Below are 25,706 nucleotides of genomic sequence, written 5' to 3' on the forward strand. Positions count from 1 at the left end.
CCAAGGCTTAGTGAGCGCGGGGAGGAGTGTCAGGGGATGAGGGTCCAGGTGCATAGTTGATACCAAAGCCGGGGGAACAGCCCCACAGCCAACTACTTAAGTACAGGGCTATCTGCGTACGGACCAGTCACGTGATCAGTCACAGCTGTCACATCACATGCTCCCCTTACATACAAGTGCTACTACGATCAGAGACGCACTCCGTCTCCGGAGTTCAAGGTTGGCGACCGTTACCTACACCTGCAGTTTATATGGGTTTTGAGCTTGTGTTCCTAGCCAAATCGGGATGGACAACTTGATTGGCTCTTCCTTTTTTGGTAAGCACAGCCCCGATTTTACCAAATCCGGTGTGATTACGCAATGGTTCTTACATCATGACATAGTCACAGCTCTCACTTCTTCATCAACGACCACGACGGTTGCCGATTTAACCTATCGTTCGAGTCCCGCACACAGATAAACGGCCATTGTGAACAGGGTAATACTCGATGGATGCCTTAATCTGGCTTCCGCCGTGTTCTCCCGAGTCCCGAAATGAAGCCGGCCGGGACTGACGCGTCTCCTCGGCGGCTGCCATACGTCCACAGTCAACAACAGTCGCCTCGCAAACGCACCGTCTTCACGTTGCTTCTGACCTCGATGGTCCCGACTTCGCTCCTCCTGCTGAAGGCCAAGATGCAGCTTGCGTACCTGAAGACGAAGCTTGTCTGGTATCAAGGCTACCACGACCCGAGCTTCCCGATGCGGGAGCGGGTCATGAGTGTCGGGTACGTATGCCCCTTTAACTCTACCCTTACATGGCCTTGGACTGAACTGTGCGCAGACTTTGGACGGGGATTGCGGGCGGGGGCGGGTTCGCGCTGGGTGCCCTGTCTGCGGCGATTCCACGCGCTGTCGAAGCTGCCATCCACGCAAAACGGGTGTGTTATCCTTTTTTTCGTATCTCTCAGATTCTCTCTATGCCTTTCTCACTATTGATAGAAAACGGCGTATATGCCGCCCCTGCGCCTCTTCCGCCTGGGTGTCCTCAGTCACGCCATAGCGCTCGGCTCCGGGACCGCTGCTGTCCCATCGACTGGACTCCTAATCCAGCTGCTTGGCATACCATCGGGCGACGCGCCGCAACCCAAGCTTCTCGGATGGTCCGTTAACTCGGCACTCACAGTCCTTCTCAGCGCTCTCTGGGCCCTTCCTGTCCGAGTGCGCATCGACAGGGCATTTGCAGCACGTGGCGTGCGCATGGATAAGGCAGCCGATAACGTTAGCACGGCGCTCGCTGTTGGGATCATAGGGCTGGCCTGGACGTCACACAAGGATGAAAATCCAGGCCAGGAGAGTGCTGAGAAAAGTTCGATGGAATCTCGTCCGAAATAGCCAGGCCGCTAGTCGTCAGAGATGTAGTACTGCTGTTACTTACCAAATCGCAAGTTTCCCCACTCATCAGTAGTAGCCGGCCGGAATCGCGTGCGGGTCTAAACTTGTTGAAACTTGAAATACGCAAGAAAGTAAGGACCATGTACCAGTGGCAGCTTTCTGCTATTCGGAATGCGCCTTGATACGCATGCGTAGGCAACAAAAGCTACACGCTGACAACATGATGCGGCAGTGTGGCATTGAAGATAAACGTCAGGAGGTCATGACTCTGGATACTGACCGGAGTCAATGCCACAAACGTGGTGGACGTCAATCGCCGCCTAGAGGACTCCGGGGCTGTACATGTCCCTCCGACGGCAGTTGACTCGATCACAACTTGAATTGAAGGCTGACGGTTCTAGGGCTGCCGATCCAAGGCGTCTGCGCTCGAGCTCAGGTATATGACCATTCCAGGGTGTGCTCTGAGCAGGCGTATGATTCGCAGCCAGGTCTTGAAAGTAAACATAGTCAGGACTCAGCCCCAACGGTGGGTCGGCTAACTGGAGTAACAATGGAGTTACTAGACGACAACTTCATTCAGCGGTGTCGGCTCAGTCTGGGCACTGCCAGTAAACTTGAGTTAAGTTAATTTCGAGTAATATGGATCCGGCGCACAGGAATGCAGTGAGGTTTCCCTCGTTCAGTTGACGATATGCTCTGCCACGCCGGCGTGTTGGACGCTGCGGGAAATTTGAAGGTGCTGGTTCGCGTCTGGCTAGCAGCGCCATGACTGTGCTGCACATGGAAAGCCAGGAAATGGAAAGCCAGGAAATAGAAAGAAGGATGGCAGATGCAAAGGATGATGACTTTCGTGAGTATACACCGTCAATGAACGGGGATAGGAAATACATGTACTTCAAGTTACCAGTTTTCAGTGCCTCTCGCGAGTGTGTCAATCTGATTGATGCTAACGGACAGTGAGCACTAGTTGCGATTTGCAAGGCACTTGTTTTAAAACTCTGCCAGCCTGAGTGATTTAAAAGATCGAAGGAGAAAAATCTGGCTTACACCAGATGAGTGTTTCCGTCCGAGCCATTCATGCCTGCCACTCCAGGAAGAAGTGCGGAGCAGCTTTGCCTCGTCGGACGGCGGCAGCGTTGGATCGCGTTGCGAGTTTCCGGTCCCAAAGAACGCGATCGCCTGCAATTATGATGATGAGCGGAGCTGCGTCATGCTGCCCAACGCACCTCTCCCCACTGCTGCCAGTCATCCCCGCTGTCGTAGATGACCAGGACATTAATTTCAAACGCTTCGAGGCGCGGGAAGGGTGCGACGATCTGGCGGAGCCTGACAAGGTCCATTGGATAGGCCGTCATGCAGTTCAGGCCGGTGACTGTGTTGGGGCAGCGGTTCAAGGTGGTGCAGAGCTCGTCGATGGAATCGTAGCCGTGGACGCGGAGGTCGCGCGCACACGCAAGCGGTAAGAAGAGCAGCAGACAGTTGAGTGGGCCCTCGTAAATTGCGAGTTGCGGGAAGATAATGGCGTCCAATGGGGCAAAGTGGTCGATGTACACCTCGGAGTCTACTAGCGCGGAAGTTGTCGCAAAGATGAGGTTGTTGACAGCAGGGAAGCGCTGAGAGAGAATGGGCAACGACTCCCGGATCTCACGTTCGAAAATGCGGATCGAGAGCTGGTGGGCATGCGGGAATAGGGGGAAGTTGGTGATGGCGTTGGTGTCAGACGCGCCGCATTCGAAGAGCTCGAGAACATGAAGGCGGGCAGGGTCGAGGACTGACAGCCAGGGCTTGACGCGCTCCATGGCATAGCAGCTGACCAACAGCTTGTCGAGACAGAGCAGATTTGTTGATTGGTGCGGGGGAAGCTCGATAGAGCAGTGGTCTACCTCCAGGGCCAACGAAGTCGACTGGGAGATCAAAGCCAAGCTGGTAAGGGCCTTTTCATCCCAGCGAAAGCAGTGTGAGGTGAGCTTTTGAAGTGCAGTAAACGAGGGCATGGCGGCGGAGAGACAATCGGCCAGTACATGGGTGTTAGGTTCCTCGCTGAGGACGATGAATCCACGGCGCGCTGTGCCAGGCTTGCCAATGCTGACATGAAGCCAACGAACGAGTGGCGCGATATGGGGTGATGCGTAGAAGTCCAGACGTTGCATACGTCGCCGTAGTTCGTCGTCAGAAGGCAAGCAGAGCGTTACAGGCAAGTCTTCTTCGCTTATTGGCAGACTGTAGGGCTGAAAGAAGAAGTTTTCAAAAGAGCAAGACGCGTGCGACGGTCGCGAGCTGGCGGCTTGCGAGCGAGACCGCTTTGAGGGTTAACGCATTTGTTGGCCACTTGTTGGCATCATCGAGGGCGCGCAGGATGTGCAGCCACGTCTCGTTGGGAAAACGCGACATGAGAGTTGCATGAGAGTCGAAGAAGAGTACTTATGTCACCGGATCAACGCGGGCCTTCGGAATATCACATTGATGATTTCATCCGTCACGGTTGTCACGTCAACAAACTTCTTTCCTGCCTTAACGCTCTTGCACCAGCCTGCTGCCTGGTGGCCAACGGAAACCTGTATGGACTGTCCAAGAAACGTCCCTGCCCCTTCTTTCCTAGATTACAGATGACTGCAAGTGCCACCATACATGAATTTCCATAAATATCGTCTCCAGGTGCAAAACACCGTTGGTTGGCAGATAGCCGCCCATACCCACACCCACACCAACACAGCTCTATCTTGACTCTTTCCTACGCACCCCCATGACTCCTCGCACCCGCCCACCGACTGCCTTTGAACGCGGCATCCCCGACTACCGCCAGCGCATCCTGCTATCGCTTACCCGCGCCATCTTACTGCCCCCGCTCATTGCGCTGACACTTTCGTACTCCCTCTTGCGCTCTCCGACCATGGCCACATCTGTCATAACAGCAGTCTTCAGCATCCCCGCTTGCATTGCGCTGCGCTATTCCGTTCGCACACGGCGCCAGCGTAATGCAGCGCGGGCCCTTGGGGCTACTATGATACCGCGCGTGCGCGGTAAATGGCCCGGAAATGTGGATGTGGTCCTCCGGGTTGTGAAGTCATTCCAGGAGGAGTATGTTCTACAGGTCTTTGCAGACCTGTTCGACGAATACCAGACAAACACGCTCAATACTGGATTCTTTTGGGACGACCAGGTAAGCACTAGTACTCATCAGAAATGGAGAATGACTTCACCGCCATAGATCGTAACAAGGGATGAGAACGTCATGAAGTACATCTCATCCACTGGCTTCGCAAGCTTCGAGAAGGGGATCTTGTGGCATGAACGGATCGATAAGCTTCTTGGTACTGGGCTATTCAATGCGTGAGCCCTCCGTTTTTCTTCACTCTATCATATGCCCTCACAGTGTTTGTTCATTGGCAGTGAGGGAGAATTATGGAGAAAGGTAAGCATAACACCGTATTTCTCTCATTTCCCGAATGACGGGATGCAATCCAGGGACGAGCTACTGCGCGGCCCTTCTTCGCGAAGGAGCGCATTTCCGACTTCAACACATTCGAGCGGACCGTGAGCACCACCCTCGATCTCCTCGCGCACCGTTCAGCCGTGAACCTTCCCATCGATGTCCAAGACCTCCTTGAGCGCTTCACCCTCGACTCCGCCTCCGAGTTTCTGTTCGGCATGCAGCTCGATACGCTTTCGCAGCCGCTCACCGAGCCGGGTCGGGTCAAGCTTGGGCCACGCGGTTCGATGCCCATCGAGGGGGCCACCGCGTTTGACGAGTTTACGCAGGCGTTTGAAAATGTCGCGGTCATCATCACGAGGCGCGGGACCCAGGGCGATACCTGGCCACTTCTGGAGCTATTTGCGGACAAGACTGAGGACGCAACGAACACCATCATGAACTGGCTCGAGCCAATCGTCAAACGTGCCATCGACGAGAAGGACCAGCGTCGATTGGCGGGAGTTGCCACCCCAGCGAGCGAGAATGTGTTTTTGGACTATCTTGCATCGAGGACAGACGGTAGGTGTTCGTATCAATGCCACTGAAGTTATTGCTTAGCATGTGCATATAGATGTTGAACATATAAGATACGAACTCGTCACTTACTTGATTGCCTCCAGAGACACGGTATGCTCTTCTTGCCAGCTGGATGATGATTGATCCCATTTGCTCATTAGACAGCGAGCCTGCTCACCTTCGTCATGTACTTTTTCGCCATGTACCCAGACGTCTGCTCTCGGTTACGACAAGAGGTTCTCGCCGTCATCGGTCCGATCAACTCTCCATCCTACGAAACACTGCGAAGTATGAAATACCGTGAGCGAACCTGAACTATACATGTTATTATCATGACCATACTCCTCAGTGCGTGCGGTGCTCAACGAAGCCCTCCGTCTTCTCCCTAGCGCCCCCCTCATCGCCCGGACCTCACTCGATAAGCCCCAGATCATCCCTGTCCCCAACGGGCCATCGTGGTTCTTCCCGCCAAAGACGCAGGCAATGATGATTTCCCTCTTGACACATCGCCGTGCGGACTTGTGGGGCCCCGACGCCAACGAGTTCCGCCCGGCGCGCTGGCTCGAGCCTGAGACGGTAGCCAAAGTCAACGCAACGCCGTTCATGTACTGTCCATTTTCTGGTGGCCCGCGTATCGTGAGTGCTCATACTCCCCACTTGTTTCTCCACAGTTACTATTACTGCCGCTTACCCACCCGTTCGACAGTGCATCGGCCAGGAGTTTGCGCTCAATGAGGCCGGCTTCTTTCTCGTGAGGCTGCTCCAGCGCTTCAAGAGGTTTGCGCTCGCACCAGAATTCCAGCCGGCGGGGTCACTGCCGCCAGATAGCTGGAAGGGCAGGCCGGGGAGGCAGACTGTGGAACGCATCTTCCCGGCAATAAACTTCACGCTGCATAGCCGGGTTCGTCTTTCGCGAATGCTTGATGCTGTGATGTTGACTGACATGAGCGGTAGGGTGGGATGTGGATGCGTGCAGAAGCGGACCTGGAAAAAGAGTAGGCTACCGATAGAGTGGAAGGGTTAAAGCTACACATTATGAGGGCGCAGGTCTCAATAAGTTGATGTTCACTACTATTCCTTACGCATTCACCGGCATGTAACCCCCCCGGAATCGCGGGCCGGATCGCTCAGCTTGCAAATCGGCCGCAGATTACTTTGCGGGAGAACTTGAATGGACTTGTCTGCTACTCACGCACTTGCAAGCGCCCTCCGAACACCATGGTCTTCGAGTTGCCCATCCTGTTACATATGTGGTAGATTTGGTCAGGATCATGATCCGGCAACTACCGACTGCTCCGAGCACGATGACGTATGGCATCGTTATCGATCTTTGCTTTCCACCATGAATCCCCTACTCCGTCTCGCGAATTTGGACCGGCTGCCCATCACGATTAGGGTACTCTTGGACATGATCTTACCATCAGTCTATTCTGACTATCATCCAGGTCCATGCAAAGGCGGCAAGCGGACCGACCGGCTCGTTAGCCGCTCTCGAAAGAATCTTGCGCTTCCTCCCGACAATGTCCTCTGAATCCTTGCAAAATCTCATCCCACTGCTCTACAACATCCTTGATCCTGACTACGCGGACCTGTCCACCTTCTTTGAAGCCCCAAAGCCGAATTACACGCTTGTCCACCGTGCAGCACTGGCTTTGGAGATCATGTACCAGAATCCTATTGTCAACAGTGCCATCGAGGCAGCACCAGACATCTGGGAGAGAGTTTGGCCCTGGGTCCACTTTCTCTACCAATTCCGCGACATGTTAGGCAGCAATCTCCCGGCAGCACCATTCATCAGTGCTGTCCTTGTGGGTGCAATGGCAAGACTTACAGAACATTCAAGAGAGCTCCGTGAAAAGATAATGGAAACTCCAGGTGCTCTAGCTGTTGTGGCTGGCTGCTGGCCTCACATCCTTCAAATTGAAAATCCAACTGAGCGAATGCTACCTTGTGTGATGGTAGCAGTATTTATCAAAGATGAGCGGATTACTCGCCAACCATACCTAAATGATATTGTCCATGCAACAGGGGGCTCTGTGTGGCACTTTTCACAGGTGGTCATGAAGCAGATTCAGGTTCTTGATTTGCCTCAGAACTCGGCAGATGAGAAGACCATTCGACAATTCACCATCATGGCACATCTTTCAAGCTATTTTGACAGGGATGCACCTAGTGATAATTCTCCTCCTCTTAGTCTATATACTCAAGCACTTTTGAAACATGGTTTTAGCTAGTGCTGGCCAGAATTATATTATGCTTGATTAAATATTGAATATATTCAGAATATTATGAATATATTATGCACTTCGTGGATCACTTGAATATGATTATGTTTGAATATATTATATTATATTATGACTATGCTATCGCAGAATATTCAACTATAGTAAGGTGGATGATTACAGCTATTTTCTCAGTCTATGTACTCAGTCATAGTACTAATCTTAGTCTGAGTTAGCCCTACTTCTGATAAATGTCACATATTATCTATTATATATGGTGATTCATACATTACCCTTAGTAGGAACAAATGTCAGGAGTGATCACTTTGGGTTGACCTATTAAACATAGTGTAGGACCTCTGATCAAGTGTCTACTGGCTAACCTAAGACTAGTGACAATACCCCTGATTGTATTTTGAGAGTCCTATGTAACCCAGGGAGGCCCAAAAGGAAGTTGCACTGACAATCCAGCATATATTTTATGTTTTTGATTCCTTTTTCTAGCAGCAAATATGTCAAACATATCAAGAGATAGACATACTAGATTATAGTTGAATATATTCATAACATATTCATATTTTGCAGCTGAATATGATTATATTATACTACGAATATATTATTGGGTTGGAGCTCTGAATATGATATGATTATAATATATTATGCCCATAAAATAATATAATCATATTTGGCCAGCACTAGTTTTAGCAGGGCTCTTGCCCAAGGCCTTCTTGCTCTTAGCAGCTCTCAGGCACCACCATCTGTTGTTTTTGATGGTTTGAACAAAGCTATCTGTGTTCTATTCCAACTCTTCAAAGCACCCTCTGGCCATGCATATGTTCATGAAGCAGTTGATGCTGGGCTTATTGTAGCCTTTCTCCAAATTTCTAAAGGCCAACATGCAGGGAAACTAGGAGCACTTGTCAAAGCCTTTGTCATGTATGTCTTTCCCGGGACTACAATTCGATGCAAAGCACTTCTAGCATTTAAAAATTCTCGGTCTTCAATACAGAGGCTCGCTAAGCTGCCAAGTCAAGGTCAACCTTGGGCATCCTTTGATGTCCTTCTCAGTAAACGTCTCAGTGCATATGATGAGCATCTTGCAATGAATCATGAGCGTCTTAAGATGTGTTCTAACTTAAAGGTGTGTAATCCTGCCACTTCACTTCTATTATTGAATATAGTCATATAAGTGTATAAAGATCAATATGCGATCAGAATTCCAACGCTGTTCTGGATGTCTAACCTTTTATTACTGCTCACATGCATGTCAACGGGAAGATTGGAAGACTGGAGGTCACCGTAAGGGATGTTTCCTGCATCGATCAGCATATCTTGGTGAGTTTATTTATTTCTGAAAGTATTGCATTGTAATGAATTATACTTTAGTTCAAATGCTTAACTCAGACCTCACTTTGCATGATCACTCTTTCATCCGTACACTGATGGATATTGATCTGACTGAGAAACGTCCAGAAATTCTAGGACACCAGTTGACTATGATGAAACAATATCCAAACTATCAACCATTGACAAAGTTTGATTATACCCAAGGGGACTTAGTGTTTGAAGTCCTTCCTAGCTCACCAAAAGTGCTCAAGCAGCTGTTTGGCTCACAGACTAATGCAGTTTCTGCAGCTGGGGATATGCATCAGCGTTCAAGGGCTAGCAATGGACAGATAGGCATGGCAGTATGTGCATATCATGGAGCTGGGGTGCATGTTGCTGGAGTTGGGTCATTGAAATATTGGCTAGTTCCAACCAGCACCAGTCACTCAATGTTTCCTGGAATGAGACATTTGGCAGATAGCTTGCCTACAGACTTGGCTATGTGGTCCTCAGAAGAAAATCTGTGGAAGGTTGCTAATGGATTATCCAAGATTGGGATTCAAAGTGGAGGAGAGGATGCATTAGAGTTCCACTGAGGAGATAGGTAGATTATTTGGACAGCAGATGCCAGTGCAGAGCCACCACAGCTTGGAAAGGTTTCAAATCTCAGGGTAATGACTGTAAAAGACTTCAACTGCTGCTGAAACATTGTGAAATTCACCATTATATATAATGAGAAAATGATTAAAATTCTTTGCATAATGACCTTGGTTATAATTGAGTCAAGCCAATCCATAAGTCATCAAAGGTCAGTAGTTAAAAGACATATTTTCAGGTATCATAGATTCGGTTGTTGCAACTTGTTAGCAACAGTATGGTAGGTTAAGCTGAAGATGTACTATACTTGGTGTGGTATGCAAAAGTGTTCTACTTATGTTATAATATATGATCCTACTCCAACAAAACCTTTGGCATTTTCAACCTTAGTTTTCAGTATATACTTTAGTACCAATATTATGCAATGCTCTGGAACAGTAGCTGATTCACACACGGTAAATACAAACCTTTCTTTTCCCATAGAAACATGAACACAAATATCACCTTTTAATATATATTCACCTTTTAATATATATTTCCTCCTCAAAGAAATAAGATATTTTATCTGCATAAAAACAGACACCAAAATGATTTCTTTTTATCAATCTTTAAGTACCAGAGAAAGACTCTCTGTTCATCACAATAAAAGAGCAATTAAAAGACTGCCACTTTGTCCAACTTTCTGTCTATAACAAATTGTGATCTTTGTGTTTTTGCAACAAAGGCCAATTGACATTAGGGCTTTTGATGTGCCTTTTTGTGTTGCACAAAGAACAACTTTCCATGACACCCAAAGACATTCAGAAAGATCATCTTTCTGTAGCTCTTTTGGACTATCACAAAGCACATCTTTGTGATTGCCCAAGAGGGGAAAGGAAAGAGTATCTTCTGTACACCTTCCAGTTCGACTAAAAGATTAGCTTTCTGTCAGGACTAATAGGTGTGAAGAAATATGATATTTCGGTGCTACTCTAGGGTACACCTTGCAGCTCAGGTAGGGTTACCTTGGATGATGATATGGTGACAGAATGTTTATGTGATTGTATTATAAGTAACGGAGAGTCTGAGGCAAAACTGAGTGGCTATCACAACACTATATCAGAGTGAGCGATTACACGTCTTGCACGCCGAAAGCAAGTCTGAACAAATACGTGAACTCCTGCAGATACGTTTGGAGAAGCCGAAGGTGATAAAGGCTTAGAACGCAGAGGGAGTCGGACAAGAGCGGAGAGTGAGGCAAGAAACATTAATAACGAAACTGAAGTACAGGAGTGTAGAGTATGAGTATTTTTTTATACTAAGTGGTAAGCATAAGGCATATGATCTTGCAGGGAGATCTGATGTGGTCCACGGGATCTCCCTGCAGGTTAAGTACAAAGGCATAGAAAGTAAGGGAAACTGTCAGGGGAACCCCCGCTTCGGCCTCCTTCGGACCCTCCGAACGCATCCGAGGCGCATCCGACCGGCGCCCCCTCGGACGCTCCGACCCACCCCGACCATCGTCCATGGCCTCCTTCGCCCGCACAATCACCAATCCGTCAAGACCCTCCCAATGATCACCTTGGGACAGAGCCTGCGACGCCGCTCAGGCCTTCTGCGCTCTACGTCGGCAGTTACGGACGACCAGTATATAGTTGGCGCCCTAGCAGGCGGACCCTTAGGGTTTCTTCTCTTTGGATCCTCCCCTGCTAGGTCGGTCCCTCCGTGTATTTCCGTAGCTTTTATTCACACTTTGGATCCTCCCCTGCTAGGCTTTCGTCGGAGTCTCCAGGGTTGCCCTTACAGCAGAAGAAACTCTCTACGGGATTAACCGGTCAAGATTGCCAGGTTTGGCGCTGATTCAGGCTCGGAGTACGAGTCCGTACCCCCCTCGTCACCGCCCTTGCCACTTGACCCCTCCTCCTCTGCTCTTGTCGTCTTTACGCCCGCTATGTCTACCGGAGCTGCTCCGGATGCTGACGTGCGCATGGACGCACTTGAGGCGAAACTAGACAACCTCACCAATATCCTCACCCACCTTGCTTCCCAGGCTTCCGCTGCCGCACCACCTTCGGCAGCTCCCGAACCGCCTTCGGCATCTCCGAATGCCCCCGACGCGGATGCGTTATTTGGTGACATTACTGTCGCCTCAAAACTGGTCTTATGACCAAACCCCCCGTTTGCGTTTAACAGAGATTGCAAACGCGGCCGCACCTTCCTCACCTGTGGGTGTAACCATTTGCCTTCCGTCCCTGCAGGGGCAGGGCCAACCAAATGCATTTTCGCCTGCACCTGCAGGGACATTTGCCTTCTGCTCCCCTCCTAAATTCATCTGCGGGCCCAAGGCTCCGGAGGGTCGGCCGTGTGACCCATGTGACCATCCAAATTAGGCACCAGGCTGATACCATCTCTAATAAGATGATGGGACATCATGAACCATCAGTCGCATCACTCTACCACAAAAACACAAGACAAGACGCTATCACATTTGACATAGATTAGATCACATTTGGATAGATTACATAGATTAGATCAAGATCAACGCAACGATCTACATCTGGTCCTCGTCTTCGCTGTCCTCGTCTCTTTCCCCCCGTAGCTCCTGTCCCTGCTCCGCCACAACCCTCCGCACTGCGTCGGCTGCCGACAAGCTCCAACGCCCCCTGAAAGACCCCGCAATACGACGGAATACTGCGGCTTGCTTTTTCGCGTAGGCAACCAGGCCCTGCCACAGTTCCCCGTCCACCTCAGAACGATATGATTCCCTTGATTGCCACTCCCCCCTCAACCGTTTCCAGGCTGCGCAGGACCCTGCGCATTTCCTCCTGGATCAGCTGTACCTCCTCCACCCAACGGTCCCGCCTCGCCCGTGCCTTGGTCCACTGTACCCACACCGCTAGAATACCAATCATCAATGAAACCCCCATGAAGTAGACCAACAACTAACCATCATGGAGCCGCTCCGGCCCGCCCACCTGCCATATCCACGAAACAGGTACTGCCTGTGTTGTCGCCGTCGGCTCGTTTCGTGCACGCCTGCTGTTGCCAACCCTCCCAAGCGCAGACCTTGCCGCAGCGCCGCTCTCTTCTTCACCCATTACCCGTATATCCTCTTCTCGCAACTCTTGGAACTCGGGGGCAAAGTCGTCCTTCAATCGATGCCCGGCCTCATAGGCCTTTCGGTATTTCGTTACTTCTCGTCTTCCATGCCCTTCGATTCGCGTGATCAACGTGTTTGACCGCGTTGATGCCGCCTGCCCAACTGCATTCGCATTGCGGTAGTTGATAATGTGGGTCTTGGCCTGCAAATAGCCCCCCGCAGCTTTCCCAAAGCATCCGCACACTGCCCCCCTCGCAATCGCGCCTCCGTGTCAGCCAATCCCCGCCCCCCTACGCGCCGTCGTTGGTCCGCTGTAAGGTCCGATGGAAGCCACAGTCGGATCTCCTCCGCGAGCGGAGGTGGGGCATCACTATCTCTCTTCTCTTCCTCTGCCTGCCGCAGAAGCCCCACTCCAGGCATGAACACAACCTGATGCTCTTCCCAAGTATGGAGTTTTTTTGTAAAAGGCGGCTCGTAGCTCGTCAATTTGGCTCGAACGCTCCGCCGTCATATTCGTCGTTTGTTTGACCTCTGTGCTGATTCGCCGTCTGCAAAACAATCAGTATCCTCTTCCGCATGGCAGAAGCAGAACCTACTGCATCTCCTCCAACTGCAGCGCTGCCTTCATGAAAGCGACACTGGTCATTGAACCAAGTAACGCATCCACTCGCCCCATGCGGATGTCCTCCAGCTCAGCTCGTTTGAGATCGGCCACAATCTTCGCTTCCGAAGGTCCCACTGCAAGAGCCACATTAGCATTAAGGATTCAGCTCAAAGCTGAAGCTACGAACCAAAAGCACCATCCAAAACATATGGATTCTGTTGTGAAGGATCGGCATTCCAACGGTCCAATCGGCCCTGCCAATCTGCGCGCATATTGCTCGTCAAAGAAGAATCGACCTCCTCGAACTCTCCGATTTGCTGGTCCCGCTGAGCGATGGCAATGATGAGTTTCCGTGCCAGTGTATCCCCTTGTTTATTATTTAGACCCGGTCCAGCGAATGACTTCTGGACATACCTTCCATCACATTCTTCTCGAAATTGATATGATCCACCTTCTCCTCGATTGTATCGTGGCGGCCGCCCGCTCCCATCTCCTTCGTCAAGAAACCGATAGGGTTTAGGATAGCCCATGTTCGTTCGATCCCCTCCCCATCCGTTCGCACCACTCCTACTGCGTGGCTCAAGGAATTCGCAGCTTGACAACTTGTTTCGTGGGCAGCCGCGTGCCAAACAGGCAACACGAACTGGATCTTGTAGCTGTCGAGCTTGGTTTTGATCGCATGTGAACCATTAAGCCCTAAGGCTTCCACGTTTTCGGTGCCCATCCGCTCCTCTATCTCCTTCAACCGCGTATCCTCGCCCTTTACCAACAACTTCGCTCGCAGCATAAGACGCTGCTTCCACTGACAAGCGATGTCGTACGACACCACAAGTCGTCTTACACAGACGCCGCCCACAGCGGATAGGAAAATCCAATCCATGTTAGCGTATCTGACCGCATTAGTTAGCTCGCTGAAGGCTACGATGGTGCAATATACGAACCTTTCCCCCTTCTGCAAATCCCCCAATCCCAGCGGACGCACAACTCCATGGCGAGCACAAACGCAGCCGCCCACGCCTGAAACCCGCAAGCCGGTCGTGAGTTTTGTCTCCTTTTGCATTAGCGCCTGGAACGCGATGCAAGTACTTGTCTGTAACACGTTAAGTCAAGAAAATAGAATGACAATAAAGGCGCACATCTTCTTCGACGACGTAGTTCCGCAGGTGGGACTTGTATGGCTCGTCGAGTACGAAATATCCCATGCCGGAACACAACGATGGGTCGTCGCGCTCGTTGGCCCGGATTAGATTCTTTAAACGGAAATTGGCGTCCGTTGCGAGCATCAAAGCATACAAAAAACTTTTGAAAAGAAGTTAGAATCGTGCCATTATTTCAGTTTTCACTCACGCCTCCTTCTCCGGCACATTCTCCCAGCCGTCTGGTAAGTTGCGACCCGGCTCTGGACATGCCCAACAGGCAACGGCAAGCCCACCGGCCAGTGTTTTGGCCAGGCCTTCAGGGTCATGCCCCCGGCCCGCACGCTTCGCTCGGATGAGGAATTCGTATTGTCGTGCCATTCGCATGAACGCCTTATATCGATCCTAACTGGTTATAAGACACATAACAGTCACCAAAGGTAAAGACGAACCTGCACTTTTCGCGTCATTGTAGGGTTGCAGAGTCGTTCGAGGCTTCGCACAAAGTCGTTTGCGTTGACATTGCCCACCACCTTGAGTAATCGAAAAAGGTCCAAAACGGCAAACGTGGCGCAAGTAGATGGATTGCTCGTGGTAGCCGGGTACCACGCATTATCGAGAAGTTGTGAAATGTGGCCGTGTCGATGTCGAAGATTTAGACTACAGCCGCAAAATCTATGCGCTTTTCAGTTTCAAAAAGTAAACCAGAAAACAGTCCACGTACCTCACAGTAACCTGGAAAATGCCGTGGACATCGAGCACCACCAGGGTTCTGACCTTGGGCTCGGGATTGGGACAAGGAAATCCGTGGTGGCCAAGCTGATGACACAAACCCAGCGAGGTGTGTGCCTCAGCATCGTTGTACAAGGAACATTCAGCCCAGAATTCGCCAGTCCACACCTGGCCACATGTCAGGCACCACTCGAAATGAAGCGTCATTCGCAATACTCACCTGTGGACGATGAAGGGCCAAGTGCTTGTGGTGTTCCCCGCAAACAGCTTTCGCATTGCAGAAAACGCCCGCACTGTCGACAACGAAAGAGTTGTCCATCCACCTCCCCACATTGTGCGCAACACGCTCCATCGTATCCACGGCCCAGACCCTCCCCACGCAGGAGTTCGTCAAGAAAGAGGTCCATTTTGTTGCGCCATAGAGCCATAGGGTTGTCCTAAATGAAACGTATGCGTCAGTTGTTGTTCTTGTCGAAGCAGCGGGCGAAACTCACGGAGCTCATGTAGCGCTTGCGCCCATGCCCACTCACGTCTGGGACCTGTACGACGATCTCGTCAGCGAGAGAGGCTGAATCCTGCCAACCCTCCTCGCCAAACGGAAGCCAAGACCCCAACGAGTCTGCCACCCCGAGCCTGGGCCGCTTCGCTGGATGGACGTTGACCAGCTTCTGGGCCAGCACACGGCCATCGTAGCCAAAGTGTGTCCCTCGGTCGCCGTGCCTCTCTGCTCGATGAGGGATTCCCTGGCGAAATGTGTTCTTTTTGCGGTGTGAGCGCATATCCAGGCAAGCGAATGTAGAGAACGTACAGTGACACGTTTGGAGGCTCAGCGCTCAGGCCTGACCGGTCAGCCTGACGAGTGGGCGAGCAGCAAGCGAGTGGAGGGAAAAATGTGGCACCATGCCAAGTACGGCACAGGGACCATCAATCACAGTCATGTGTCATTGATGCGGTTGCCAAGCTAAGCTACAGACGACCGGTCTGTGCCAATTGTTCTCTTGCCCCAGTCTTGCCCTCTGGCGTCCCCGGTGCGTAGTCCATGCTACACACCTTGACTCAATACCACGTTCGAGGAGGAAAAAGCGGGAGGGAGGGGGGATTTCAGGGAGGACCTGACATCGTGGACACCCGGTTACCGCGCAGGATCGTTGAAACTTGATGGTGAAATTTGCCTTACAAGGATTCATATGATCAGTGCGACATAACCGTCATTGCGACGTAACCGTCATTGCGCCATAAAATCGGTTTGCAGATCTATTATATCTCCCATTGGGGCTGACTACTTGGCGAAGGCTTAGGGGGGCCAGCGAGCTGTTGGACGAGCTCTTCCTCACCATCGTCGCTGCTGCGAACGACATCGGGCATGAGCTATGAGTCTGAGGGAGGATGGGAAAAAATGCAAGGGAGTGCCTGGGCCGAGAGTAAAAGCCATGTGTTACGTGTCAAATAAATCAGTCACAATGGTCTAGGCTGCCAAGACCAAGTCGGAGATGCGTGCCGGGTTTTTTTGTATTACAAGGAGGCAAAAAACATGCTACAGATTGAAAACTAATTACCACGGAGTCAGATCCATCGGAAGAACGGTGCGACCGTCGGGCCAAGCCAGGTGTTGAGCAGCTTCGAATTGAACAAAGTAGCGCCAGCCCAGACGATGCGAGTCGAGAAGATCCACGGCCCTGGATTAGCGTTGATGAGCGAGGGTCCGTGATAGAAACAGAGTGAAGTTACCGGAGGATGTACGAATCGATATGGGGCTCGTCAGCAGGAGACACATCCGCAAAAGACAAGTCGAAGACAGAGCGAGCGGTTGCGTCGACCTGAGGGGTGCTTGCAGGAACAGTGTCATACTTGAAGGCAAGAACATTTCCGAGTGGGGCTCTAAGTTTGCGAGTACCGGGTGGGGGCCCGGGAATGATCTCCTCCACTGAAGCATTCGTGCTGGACGTCTTCTGCGGTTCGGGGAAAGTGGGGGCAGGTGAAAAGAAAGGCGTAGCCTCCGTTGCCGTGGCGAAAGAAGGGTCGAGCACAGCAAGCACAAGCCGCTGGGTTGTAATCGAAATGAGGGAGATATTTGTCTCCGTGGAGCGCGACTGATTCGAGAGAGGAGAACGCGAACCAAACGAGGAGTTTCCCGCCCCACTCTGGGCCAGAGGCGCCTTCCTGATAGAGGAGCGCAGTGCATTGGCCAGGACGATTCTGGGAGACAACGATTGAAGATTTGGGGAGCAGGAAGGAGGATGCTTACTGGACCGATGAGTGGCTTGACTGGCTGAGGCGCAGGAACGGGGAGATAAGCTTGGGCCTCGCTTTGAGCAAGGGCTGAGGATGGGATGGCGGTCGTCAACATCAGTGGGCGAGAATGCAGAAATGACCAAGTCACGAGCAAATCAGCTGATCTGAAAGTCTTGCCTTGGTCTTGCGACAACCTCAGACAGTGGCCGCACCAACAGAACGACGCCGCGGCTATGACAACGGAAGCCCAAGCTGGAGCTCCAGACATGTTGGATGCGTCTCAGCCGCCTGAAGTGCCGGACGAGAGTAAGAGACCGTTTTAATGCGACCGTTCTTGACTGCTGAGGACTGCCTAGATGTCTTCAACGAGGATACTGATGCTGTATCTAAGGGGGTTCAGGATGACGAGGAACGCATGTCGGACGACGACGACGACGACGGTATGAGCTTACGCGTAATCGTCGACATGCTTTGCTGATATGCTTTACTGTATGGTCAGCTACGGAGCAGGTCCTTGACGGAAAGAGAAAGTCGCGGCACAAGCCAAAGGAAGAACTGCTCAACAACAAAGGATGGGCTCGTGGTTTCCGCGCAAAGTTGTTTATGAAGTATTTCCCGAGGTACCGCCAAGCCAAGGACCACGAAACCGATGAGGCGGAGGACGTGAAAGATTCCGAAGAGCCAGTCAATCATAGAAAATGGACGAAAACGACACCGCCTGACGATGACGCTGGGCTGACAACGGAAGAGAAGGCGGCAAAAGGCCAATGGATGGCGAGGATGAAGCCAGTAAGTAATAATAGCTCGTGACGGTTTGTCATCCGACTCTGACGCTCGCCTCCTCATGCTCTTCAAAATTGCCGGTTGCGAACCACCTCACCGAGGACGACAAGGCTTTCAGCAGTTTTGGCACGAGGAATCCAAGACTACGGTGGAGCAGGAAGTCATGAAGTGGTGGCCAACGTCGTCGGCTCGAGCAGAAGTCATCGCAAAAGCAAAAGCGGCAGGGAAAGGAAATGCCGTGGATCCGAAGCCGACGGGAGGCTACCGAAACACGATTGCTCGGCTTCTGTTCGCGGAGAAGACTGAGGAGGAGCAGCAACCCTACGTGGACCGTGCCGGGGGGACCTCAAAAGAGAAGAAAGACAATTTCGATGAAGCGATGAAGGTCTGGCTGCCTACAGATCCAATCTCAAGACAAGCGTAAGTTGTGTGGTCAAAGAGCAAAGAATTATTGACTGAAATTGTAAACAGCGCTCTGGATAATCTGGCGCCAACGCGGGGAAAGTTTATGAACGGCCTCAACGAACTCACAGGAATGCAAGTGCTTCTTGCCATGGTTGGGCCTATCCCGAAGATGCGAGGCACAATCCACACAATGCAGTACATTGTCTAATTGTACGCTACAAAGTATTGAGAACACATTCAGCTTCACGGTGGGTGAGAACAAGGCACCAGCGCCAGTGTCCTTTGCAGAATGGGACCCTGATCACTTCAACCACCATGTCCTCAACCGGATGAAGGCCTACGGCAGAACGGCATTCAGTGAGTAGTCATTGTCCGTGTCGGTCAGCTTAACTGAGATGTGTGGTCAGCGCAGGAGGAATGTACAGCTGCCTCACTACCCGATGAGATGTGTGTGCTGGACGACAGGGCAATGCTGCGTTTCCCATCGGTATCGAAGGCGCCAGGTGGCGGTGGGTCAGACACAATGGAAGTGGACGCTGAGGACGGCGAGATGCGCGAAAGCGTGGTTGGCCAAAAACGAAAGGCAGCCAACCAGGGTGAAGGCCGAGGGGTAAAGAAGGCCGCGGCAGGAACCAACAAGTCGGCAAGCGGACAGAAGGGCGCTGCCAAGAGAGGGAAACAGCCACCGAAAGAGCCGTCGGTTGCCAAGGCCAAGGGAAAAACGAAAGCCGCCACGAAAGTAAATCAGCCGCTGCTGGGGGGGTCTGGGCGAGCAGGCGGTTGCGACAGACGAGTCGGGTGCCGAGCAAACGAGGACGGAGGACGGCGAGAAGAACCAAGAAGAGTCAGTGCTCCTAGAGGAGCCACCGCCAGCGGTTACACAGACCGAGCAGGAGGCGGAGAAGGAGACAATGCCTCCCCCCGTGCTGAGTTCGCGAAGGGAGGAGGAGGTCGCGCCTTTGCCCTGTCCGGACGACGCACCTGATTGGATTAAGTCGTACTGGAAAGAGTTGGCCAGCAAGCCGCTAAACGAGAAGTATAACAAGCTGTTGCTTGCGCTCGTGACGCTGGAAACGACGTGGAACTGGGGACGGGACGAGCGTTCGGGGCCTGTCCGCCAACGGCAGGCCAAAGCAGCACGCAAATTGGATCCAATGCGCGCGAAATAGCGGGGGTAGGCTGCCGATCGGAAACGTCAAGACCTACGAGAAGCAGTGGTGGGCCTGGTGGAAGCACATCCAACCTGAGTGGCGGAACGCGATGCAGTGGCATGAAGAGCCAACTCAAATAGAGGCAGTGGATGGGCAGACATGGGAGGAGCTTTTGGTACCGGGACAAAATGGGATGCTGAACGTGGTGGTGGGACTTTACTGGTGGGCGTGCGAGTCGAAACGAGTGCTGAGCAAAATGACAAAGTCCTGGTGGCGGGCCATGGAAGATGTTACGTGGGTGTTAGGCCAGCTGAACGCCACCGCCGCCGCCAAAAAACCTGTTGATGCCTGAGGTTCTTTGCAATGCGTAGACCTACTTAGACGTGAAATTCTTCTACTTAGACGTGAAATTCTTGACTTTGCACATGTGATGTGAGCTGCGCGAGCGTGAAAAAAAAAAAAAACTTGAGTTGAGAGTGGGAAAAGGCAAACCAAGAGACCTACAGTAAATGGTGTATTGCATGAATAATGAAGATTAAGTATGAAATATTAAGGACTGTGATTTTGAGATCTGAAGGACAAGTGGGGGGAGATAAAGAGAAGAAAAAAACATTTGATTTGACAAGAACTAACAATATATGCTGAAAGGATACCGTGAACCCGGCAGGGGCGGGGGAAGCGGATGGGCGGGAGGGCGGAAGCGGGCGGCTGGGCGGGGGGCGGGGACCCGGTTCAGGTGTGCCGGGCCGAGGCGGGTATGTGGGCAGCTGTAGCCGGTAATTGGCGGTGGGCAAGAAAGCATGTGAATAACCAATGGCAGGATCAGTCGGCCCAGAAATATTTCTGATGGCTAGTGGGTCGGGAGACCAAATAGGCAACCGTGATGCAATCAACCCCGGCGGGCCGCCAAAAAAAGGCCAAGGCCGGGGCTGGCTGCGGGGTTTGGCTGTTGGGAGCCATTTGCCTATTGCACCTGCAGAGCTGGCCCCTGCTCTACAGGCGAATTATAGAAATGCTCCGCCTGCAGCTGCAGGGGACATTTATATAATAGTTACCACTATGGCTCCCTTCCTATTGTCCGATACCGCGGCCTTAGTGGAGGCGCATTCGGAGGCTCCGGCAGGAGATTTTGTCCCCCGCGACGAGTGACTGGTGTGCCCTCGTTCGCGTCCATAAATCGTTTCACTTGTTTGTATGATGAATCAACTCACTTGCCCGACAACGAGCCTGAAACGAAAGACGCACCCTCTGCCCCCTCCGAAGCCCCCGTTCGGATTCGCTGACTTGCCTGGGAGAAAAAGCTACCTGGCAGCTATACCATCTCTGCCGCTCCTAGGGTTAACTCGCTCCACCTTCCTCTCGAACTTGAGTCCACCGCGAACGCGCTCAAGCTCTCCCTCTCAGGTCTGGTCGACTGCGGAGCCACTTCGGACTTTATCAACCGAAATAATGTGCCAGTCCAAAATCTCTCAGTACCCATACCGGTCTACAATGTCCCCAATGATGCTGGGTCTATTCGCCAAATCACGGACCTCGTTCTACGGTACAACAGACACTCCGAACGCGTTCAGCTGGCTGTAACCCACCTTGGGAAACAGGACTTGATACTCGGGTACTCCTGGCTCAAAAAGCATAACCCCGAGATCAACTGGGAAACGAAGGAGGTGAAAATGAGCCGCTGCCCCCGAAGTTGCTCCACCTGCCACGACGAGGAACGGACCGAGCGCGCTGAGGTTCGGCGCCTCCGACTCCTTAAATCACGCTTGCTTGCGGGTGCCTTCCCCACTGTTTGCGCTATCGATATTGCTGGCCCAGACGACGCCCGACGACGAACTCGGAGCTACTTCGGACCCTCCGAGTCCCTCACCAGATCTCGACGACGACGAGCATCTTGAAGACGGCGACCGCATCTTCTACACCTCCTTTCGCCCAATCGAGGAGATTTGCGCTGGGAGCACCGTGTCCCAATGCCTTGCAGAGGCCTTCGCCCGTAACTCGGCCCCTCCGCCTTCGGAAATTCCGGACTGGGCCAAGGAGTTCCAAGACGTCTTCGACAAGGAGTCCTTCAACACGTTACCAGAGCGGAGGGCTTGGGACCACACTATCGAACTCGTTCCCGACGCGAAGCCCGCTAATTGCAAGGTGTACCCAATCTCCCCCCTCGAACAGCGCGAACTTGACGAGTTCATTGAGGAAGGGCTTGCTACCGGCCGTATCTGCCCTTCGAAATCTCCGATGGCTTCCCCTGTCTTCTTTGTTAAGAACAAGGACGGAGGACTTCGGTTTGTCCAGGACTACCGCGCCCTCAACGCAATGACGATTAAGAACCGGTACCCCCTCCCGTTGATTAATGACCTTATCAACAGGCTCAAGGGTGCCCGTTATTTCACTAAACTCGATGTTCGCTGGGGCTTCAATAACGTCCAGATTAAAGAAGGAGACGAGTGGAAGGCGGCCTTTCGGACTAACCGAGGGTTGTTCGAACCTTTGGTGATGTATTTCGGTCTGACAAACTCCCCCGCGACTTTCCAAACGATGATGAATGACATTTTCCAGGATCTCATTCTTTCAGGAGATGTCATGATCTACCTCGACGATATCCTTATTGCGCATTCGGACCTCCGTAAGCACCGCGAGATCATCCGCGAAGTCCTTCGGCGACTCCGAATGCACAAGCTGTACCTCCGCAAGGAGAAGTGCGACTTCGAGAAATCGTCGATCGAGTACCTGGGGGTTATCATCTCTCACAACCACGTCGAAATGGATCCCGTTAAGGTCGCCGGAGTCTCCGCATGGCCTCCGCCCCGAAAACAAGAAGGATGTCCAACAGTTTCTGGGATTTGCTAATTTCTACCGCAGGTTCATTCGGGATTTCTCGGCCCTTGCACAGCCCCTCTTTGCGCTTACCAAGAAAGACCAGAAATGGGCCTCGGGAGATGCCGAAGCAAAGACGCGGTCGTCTCAGAGCCCGTTTTAGCGATCCCGGACGACTCTCGGCCTTTCCGACTTGAAGCAGACAGCTCAGATTATGCGACGGGGGCGGTTCTTTCACAACAATCCGCCCCGGACAGGAAGTGGCACCGTGTAGCGTTCTATTCCAAAAGCTTAAATGATGTCCAGCGCAACTACGAGATTCACGACAAGGAGATGCTCGCGATCATCCGCGCATCCGGTCGAGATCTGGACTGACCATAAGAATTTGGAGTATTTCCGAAAGGCACAACATCTTAATCGTCGGCAAGCCCGATGGTCGTTGTACCTTTCTAGGTTTGACTTCACGCGGCACCACGTCCCAGGTCACCAGATGGGCCGCCCCGATGCTCTCTCCCGCCGGCCTGACCACGGCATCTCCGAAGACAACTCAGACGTCACCCTCTTGCGCCCCGAGCTTTTCCACGTTCGCGCGCTGGAGGCTGTCACTGTCTCTGGGCCTGGGTCCGAACTTGTCCGCGACATCAAGGAAGCGCTATCCGGTGAGCCTGACCTAGAGGAGCCCGTCGCACTTACGGCCCGGCAACTCTTGAAGGTCCGAGGTCAAGTTCGGGGCCCCCGCTCATCACGTTCGGACGAGTGGGCCGTCTCGGGCGATCTCTTGTACTTCCGCGGCAAGGTCGTAGTCCCCAAAGACAAGGACCTAAGGAGGTGCATCATCGAGCTCTGCCACGACACGCGGGTCGCCGGACACGCCGGTCGGTTCAAAACCCTAGAGCTGGTTTCGCGCAACTACTGGTGGCCACAGATGTCCCGCCATACCGGACGCTACGTCGCGACCTGCGACTTGTGCTGCCGCATGAAGGCCCTCCGAAGGCTCCCGCACAGAGAGCTACACCCGACCGAAGTCCCCCCCGAACGCTGGCACACCGTCACGGTGGACTTCATCGTCGAGCTCCCCGAGGCTCATGGTGTCATATCCGTGCATCCGTCATGTGCCGCGGCCCGCGGACCGGTCACGGTCCGCCGGGTTCCGGCCCGATCCAATCCGGTCGCTCCGGCGACCTTGTACTCTGTATGTCTTTCGCCTTGTTACTTATATTTCTGTATGTCCTTATGCTTGTTACTTTCCATATGCACTCCGTACCTTGTACTTACTTATGGTCTTCCCTTTCTACTTACTCGTAGTATTTAAGCAGCTAAAGTAGCTACGGTACTTTAGCTTGATTAGAAACGTTACTTGCACTCCTCTTCTGTGCGGAACGACTCCGACAACTCTCCTCTCTTCTCTTGTCCTTCAACCGGACTTCTCTCCGCTCGCGGACCTTGTCCGCTCCGACTCCACTCCGGTCCGGTTGGTCTTGTGTTCTTTCGTGTCAGGCAGCTACTGGCTTGTTAGCTATAGTAGAAACCCCTCTGTTCTGCACGGCACTTGACACATGGGTACGACACGGTCATGGTAGTCGGAGCCGTAGGTGGAGTTTTTTGACAAGTGTAGCTAGCTATTGCTAGTTAACAACTTGTCAAATCTGGTAGCTTTGCTCATAGGCTGAAAGTGTCACTTTTGTAAATATATTTTCAATACTCTATTTAATTACTGTTGACCTTATTAGGTAGCTTATTATGATGTAATTGATGGTAGTGAGGCAAAGTCATCCATGTGGAACGATTTTTGATTGGCATCAATGATTTCAATCACTACATCAAGTTACATCATTTTAGTCCTAATTGGGTTTTAGCCTTATTCACTATATACCGGGTCATCGGCCTGAAGAAAAGGAGTTAAAAGTACCATATATGGTGCCTATTAGTCATATTATTAATATAAATATTCAATTAAGTCATTATTTCAAAATTAAGTGCCAGCATTTGTCAAATGTCACTAACTATTGCTAGCCTGCTTATAGCTGGCCTTTTTGACAAGTTTTCTGCTAGCTTTAGCTAGACATTTGTCAAATTGCCCCCTCTACGGGTGGTAGTTGTCGACGCTCTTGGCAAACGCGCTCACTTCACTGAGTGCCATATGACAATAGACGCAGTCGGAGCCGCCCGGTTGTACTATCGGAATGTCTGGAGGCACCACGGAACCCCCGAGAAGTACATTTCGGACCGTGGCTCGCAGTTCATCGCTGACTTCACGCGCGAACTCTGGCGCTTAATTGGCGTCAAACCGGCTACCTCTACGGCTTACCACCCACAAACCGACGGACAAACCGAACGCGTTAACCAAGAGCTCGAGCAGTACATCCGGATCTTCACCAACTACCAACAAGACGACTGGGACGAGCTTATCCCTGCTGCTGAGTTCGCCTATAACAACCATGTTCACTCCTCCACTCAACAGGTACCCTTTATGACGGACACTGGTCGGCTCCCCCGAATGGGTTTCGAGCCAGGCGCCCGCTCAGAGTTGGAGTCGGTGAACGAGTTTCGCGATCGGATAGCTAACGGCGTCTCCGAGGCAAAGGCCGCGCTCGTTAAAGCCAAAGACGAGTATAAACGGTACTATGATCGGAAACGTTCGGACGCTCCGAATATTCGAGTTGGTGATAAGGTTTGGCTGGACGCTTCTGACATCAGAACGACTTGGCCCTCCGAGAAGTTTTCCCACAAGCGCCTCGGACCGTTCAAGGTGCTCGCAGAGGTTAGCAAAGGTGCCTACAAGCTCGACCTCCCCCCACGTTACTCCAAGCTCCACCCCGTCTTCCCCGTTGTTAAGCTCGAGCCCGCTCAGGACGACCCCTTCGATGGACGACCCGGCTACGACGAACCGCCCCCCGAGCTAGAGGACGGGGTCCCCGAATGGGCACCCGTAGCTGTGCACATTTGTCAAATGTCCCTGCCCGTGCAGGCAGCGCTCCACCGCAGGCAGACCATTTGTCAAATTCGCCTGCCCGTGCAGGGATGGGCTCTGCAGGGACATTTGACAACTGTCCCCCCGCCAAATAGCCTGCCCTATTGCGGGCCAGGCTTGTGACCCTCGAGTGACCCGTGAGCGTTCACCAATGCCATCGCCGATAGTTCCAAGCCATCAATATTCCACCGACCCATCATCGCATCATTCTGCGCCACCTCACATATCAGATGGTGGAAATTTGATCCAAATTCTCTATTATCTAACATCGCCGATTACCCGCCTTATCTAT

General features: G+C 52.2%; 4 protein-coding genes across 4 annotated transcripts; 3 read left to right on the forward strand and 1 right to left on the reverse strand.

Annotated features, from left to right (window-relative positions):
* Nucleotides 1-534: 534 nt before the first annotated feature.
* MIND_00412400 (uncharacterized protein) lies at nt 535-1,374 on the forward strand (the record flags this gene model as incomplete). The annotated part of the gene is made up of 3 exons (XM_037360946.1): nt 535-767; nt 824-920; nt 982-1,374. 3 exons carry the CDS (start codon nt 535-537, stop codon nt 1,372-1,374), a joined length of 723 nt encoding a protein of 240 aa, XP_037221238.1.
* A 2,743-nt stretch (nt 1,375-4,117) lies between these two features.
* MIND_00412500 (Cytochrome P450 monooxygenase CYP63) lies at nt 4,118-6,361 on the forward strand (the record flags this gene model as incomplete). Its single annotated transcript, XM_037360947.1, has 9 exons — nt 4,118-4,534; nt 4,583-4,704; nt 4,765-4,786; nt 4,840-5,365; nt 5,418-5,473; nt 5,524-5,662; nt 5,712-5,998; nt 6,069-6,263; nt 6,317-6,361. The coding sequence occupies 9 exons, from the start codon at nt 4,118-4,120 to the stop codon at nt 6,359-6,361; spliced, it is 1,809 nt and encodes a 602-aa protein (XP_037221239.1).
* A 328-nt stretch (nt 6,362-6,689) lies between these two features.
* On the forward strand, nt 6,690-7,596 carry MIND_00412600 (MYND-type domain-containing protein; the record flags this gene model as incomplete). Its single annotated transcript, XM_037360948.1, has 2 exons — nt 6,690-6,758; nt 6,808-7,596. Exons 1-2 carry the CDS (start codon nt 6,705-6,707, stop codon nt 7,594-7,596), a joined length of 843 nt encoding a protein of 280 aa, XP_037221240.1. The 5' UTR covers nt 6,690-6,704.
* A 4,637-nt stretch (nt 7,597-12,233) lies between these two features.
* On the reverse strand, nt 12,234-15,837 carry MIND_00412700 (CxC2 domain-containing protein; the record flags this gene model as incomplete). The annotated part of the gene is made up of 15 exons (XM_037360949.1): nt 12,234-12,382; nt 12,434-12,788; nt 13,116-13,134; nt 13,183-13,324; nt 13,378-13,557; nt 13,605-14,080; nt 14,132-14,280; nt 14,327-14,489; nt 14,538-14,731; nt 14,779-15,001; nt 15,051-15,103; nt 15,160-15,226; nt 15,279-15,351; nt 15,390-15,495; nt 15,553-15,837. The coding sequence occupies 15 exons, from the start codon at nt 15,835-15,837 to the stop codon at nt 12,234-12,236; spliced, it is 2,634 nt and encodes an 877-aa protein (XP_037221241.1).
* Between the last annotated feature and the right edge of the window lie 9,869 nt (nt 15,838-25,706).

Source organism: Mycena indigotica, assembly GCF_014461135.1.
Source record: "Mycena indigotica strain 171206Taipei chromosome Unknown Mind.scaff0004, whole genome shotgun sequence".
Taxonomy (NCBI): Eukaryota; Fungi; Basidiomycota; class Agaricomycetes; order Agaricales; family Mycenaceae; genus Mycena; species Mycena indigotica.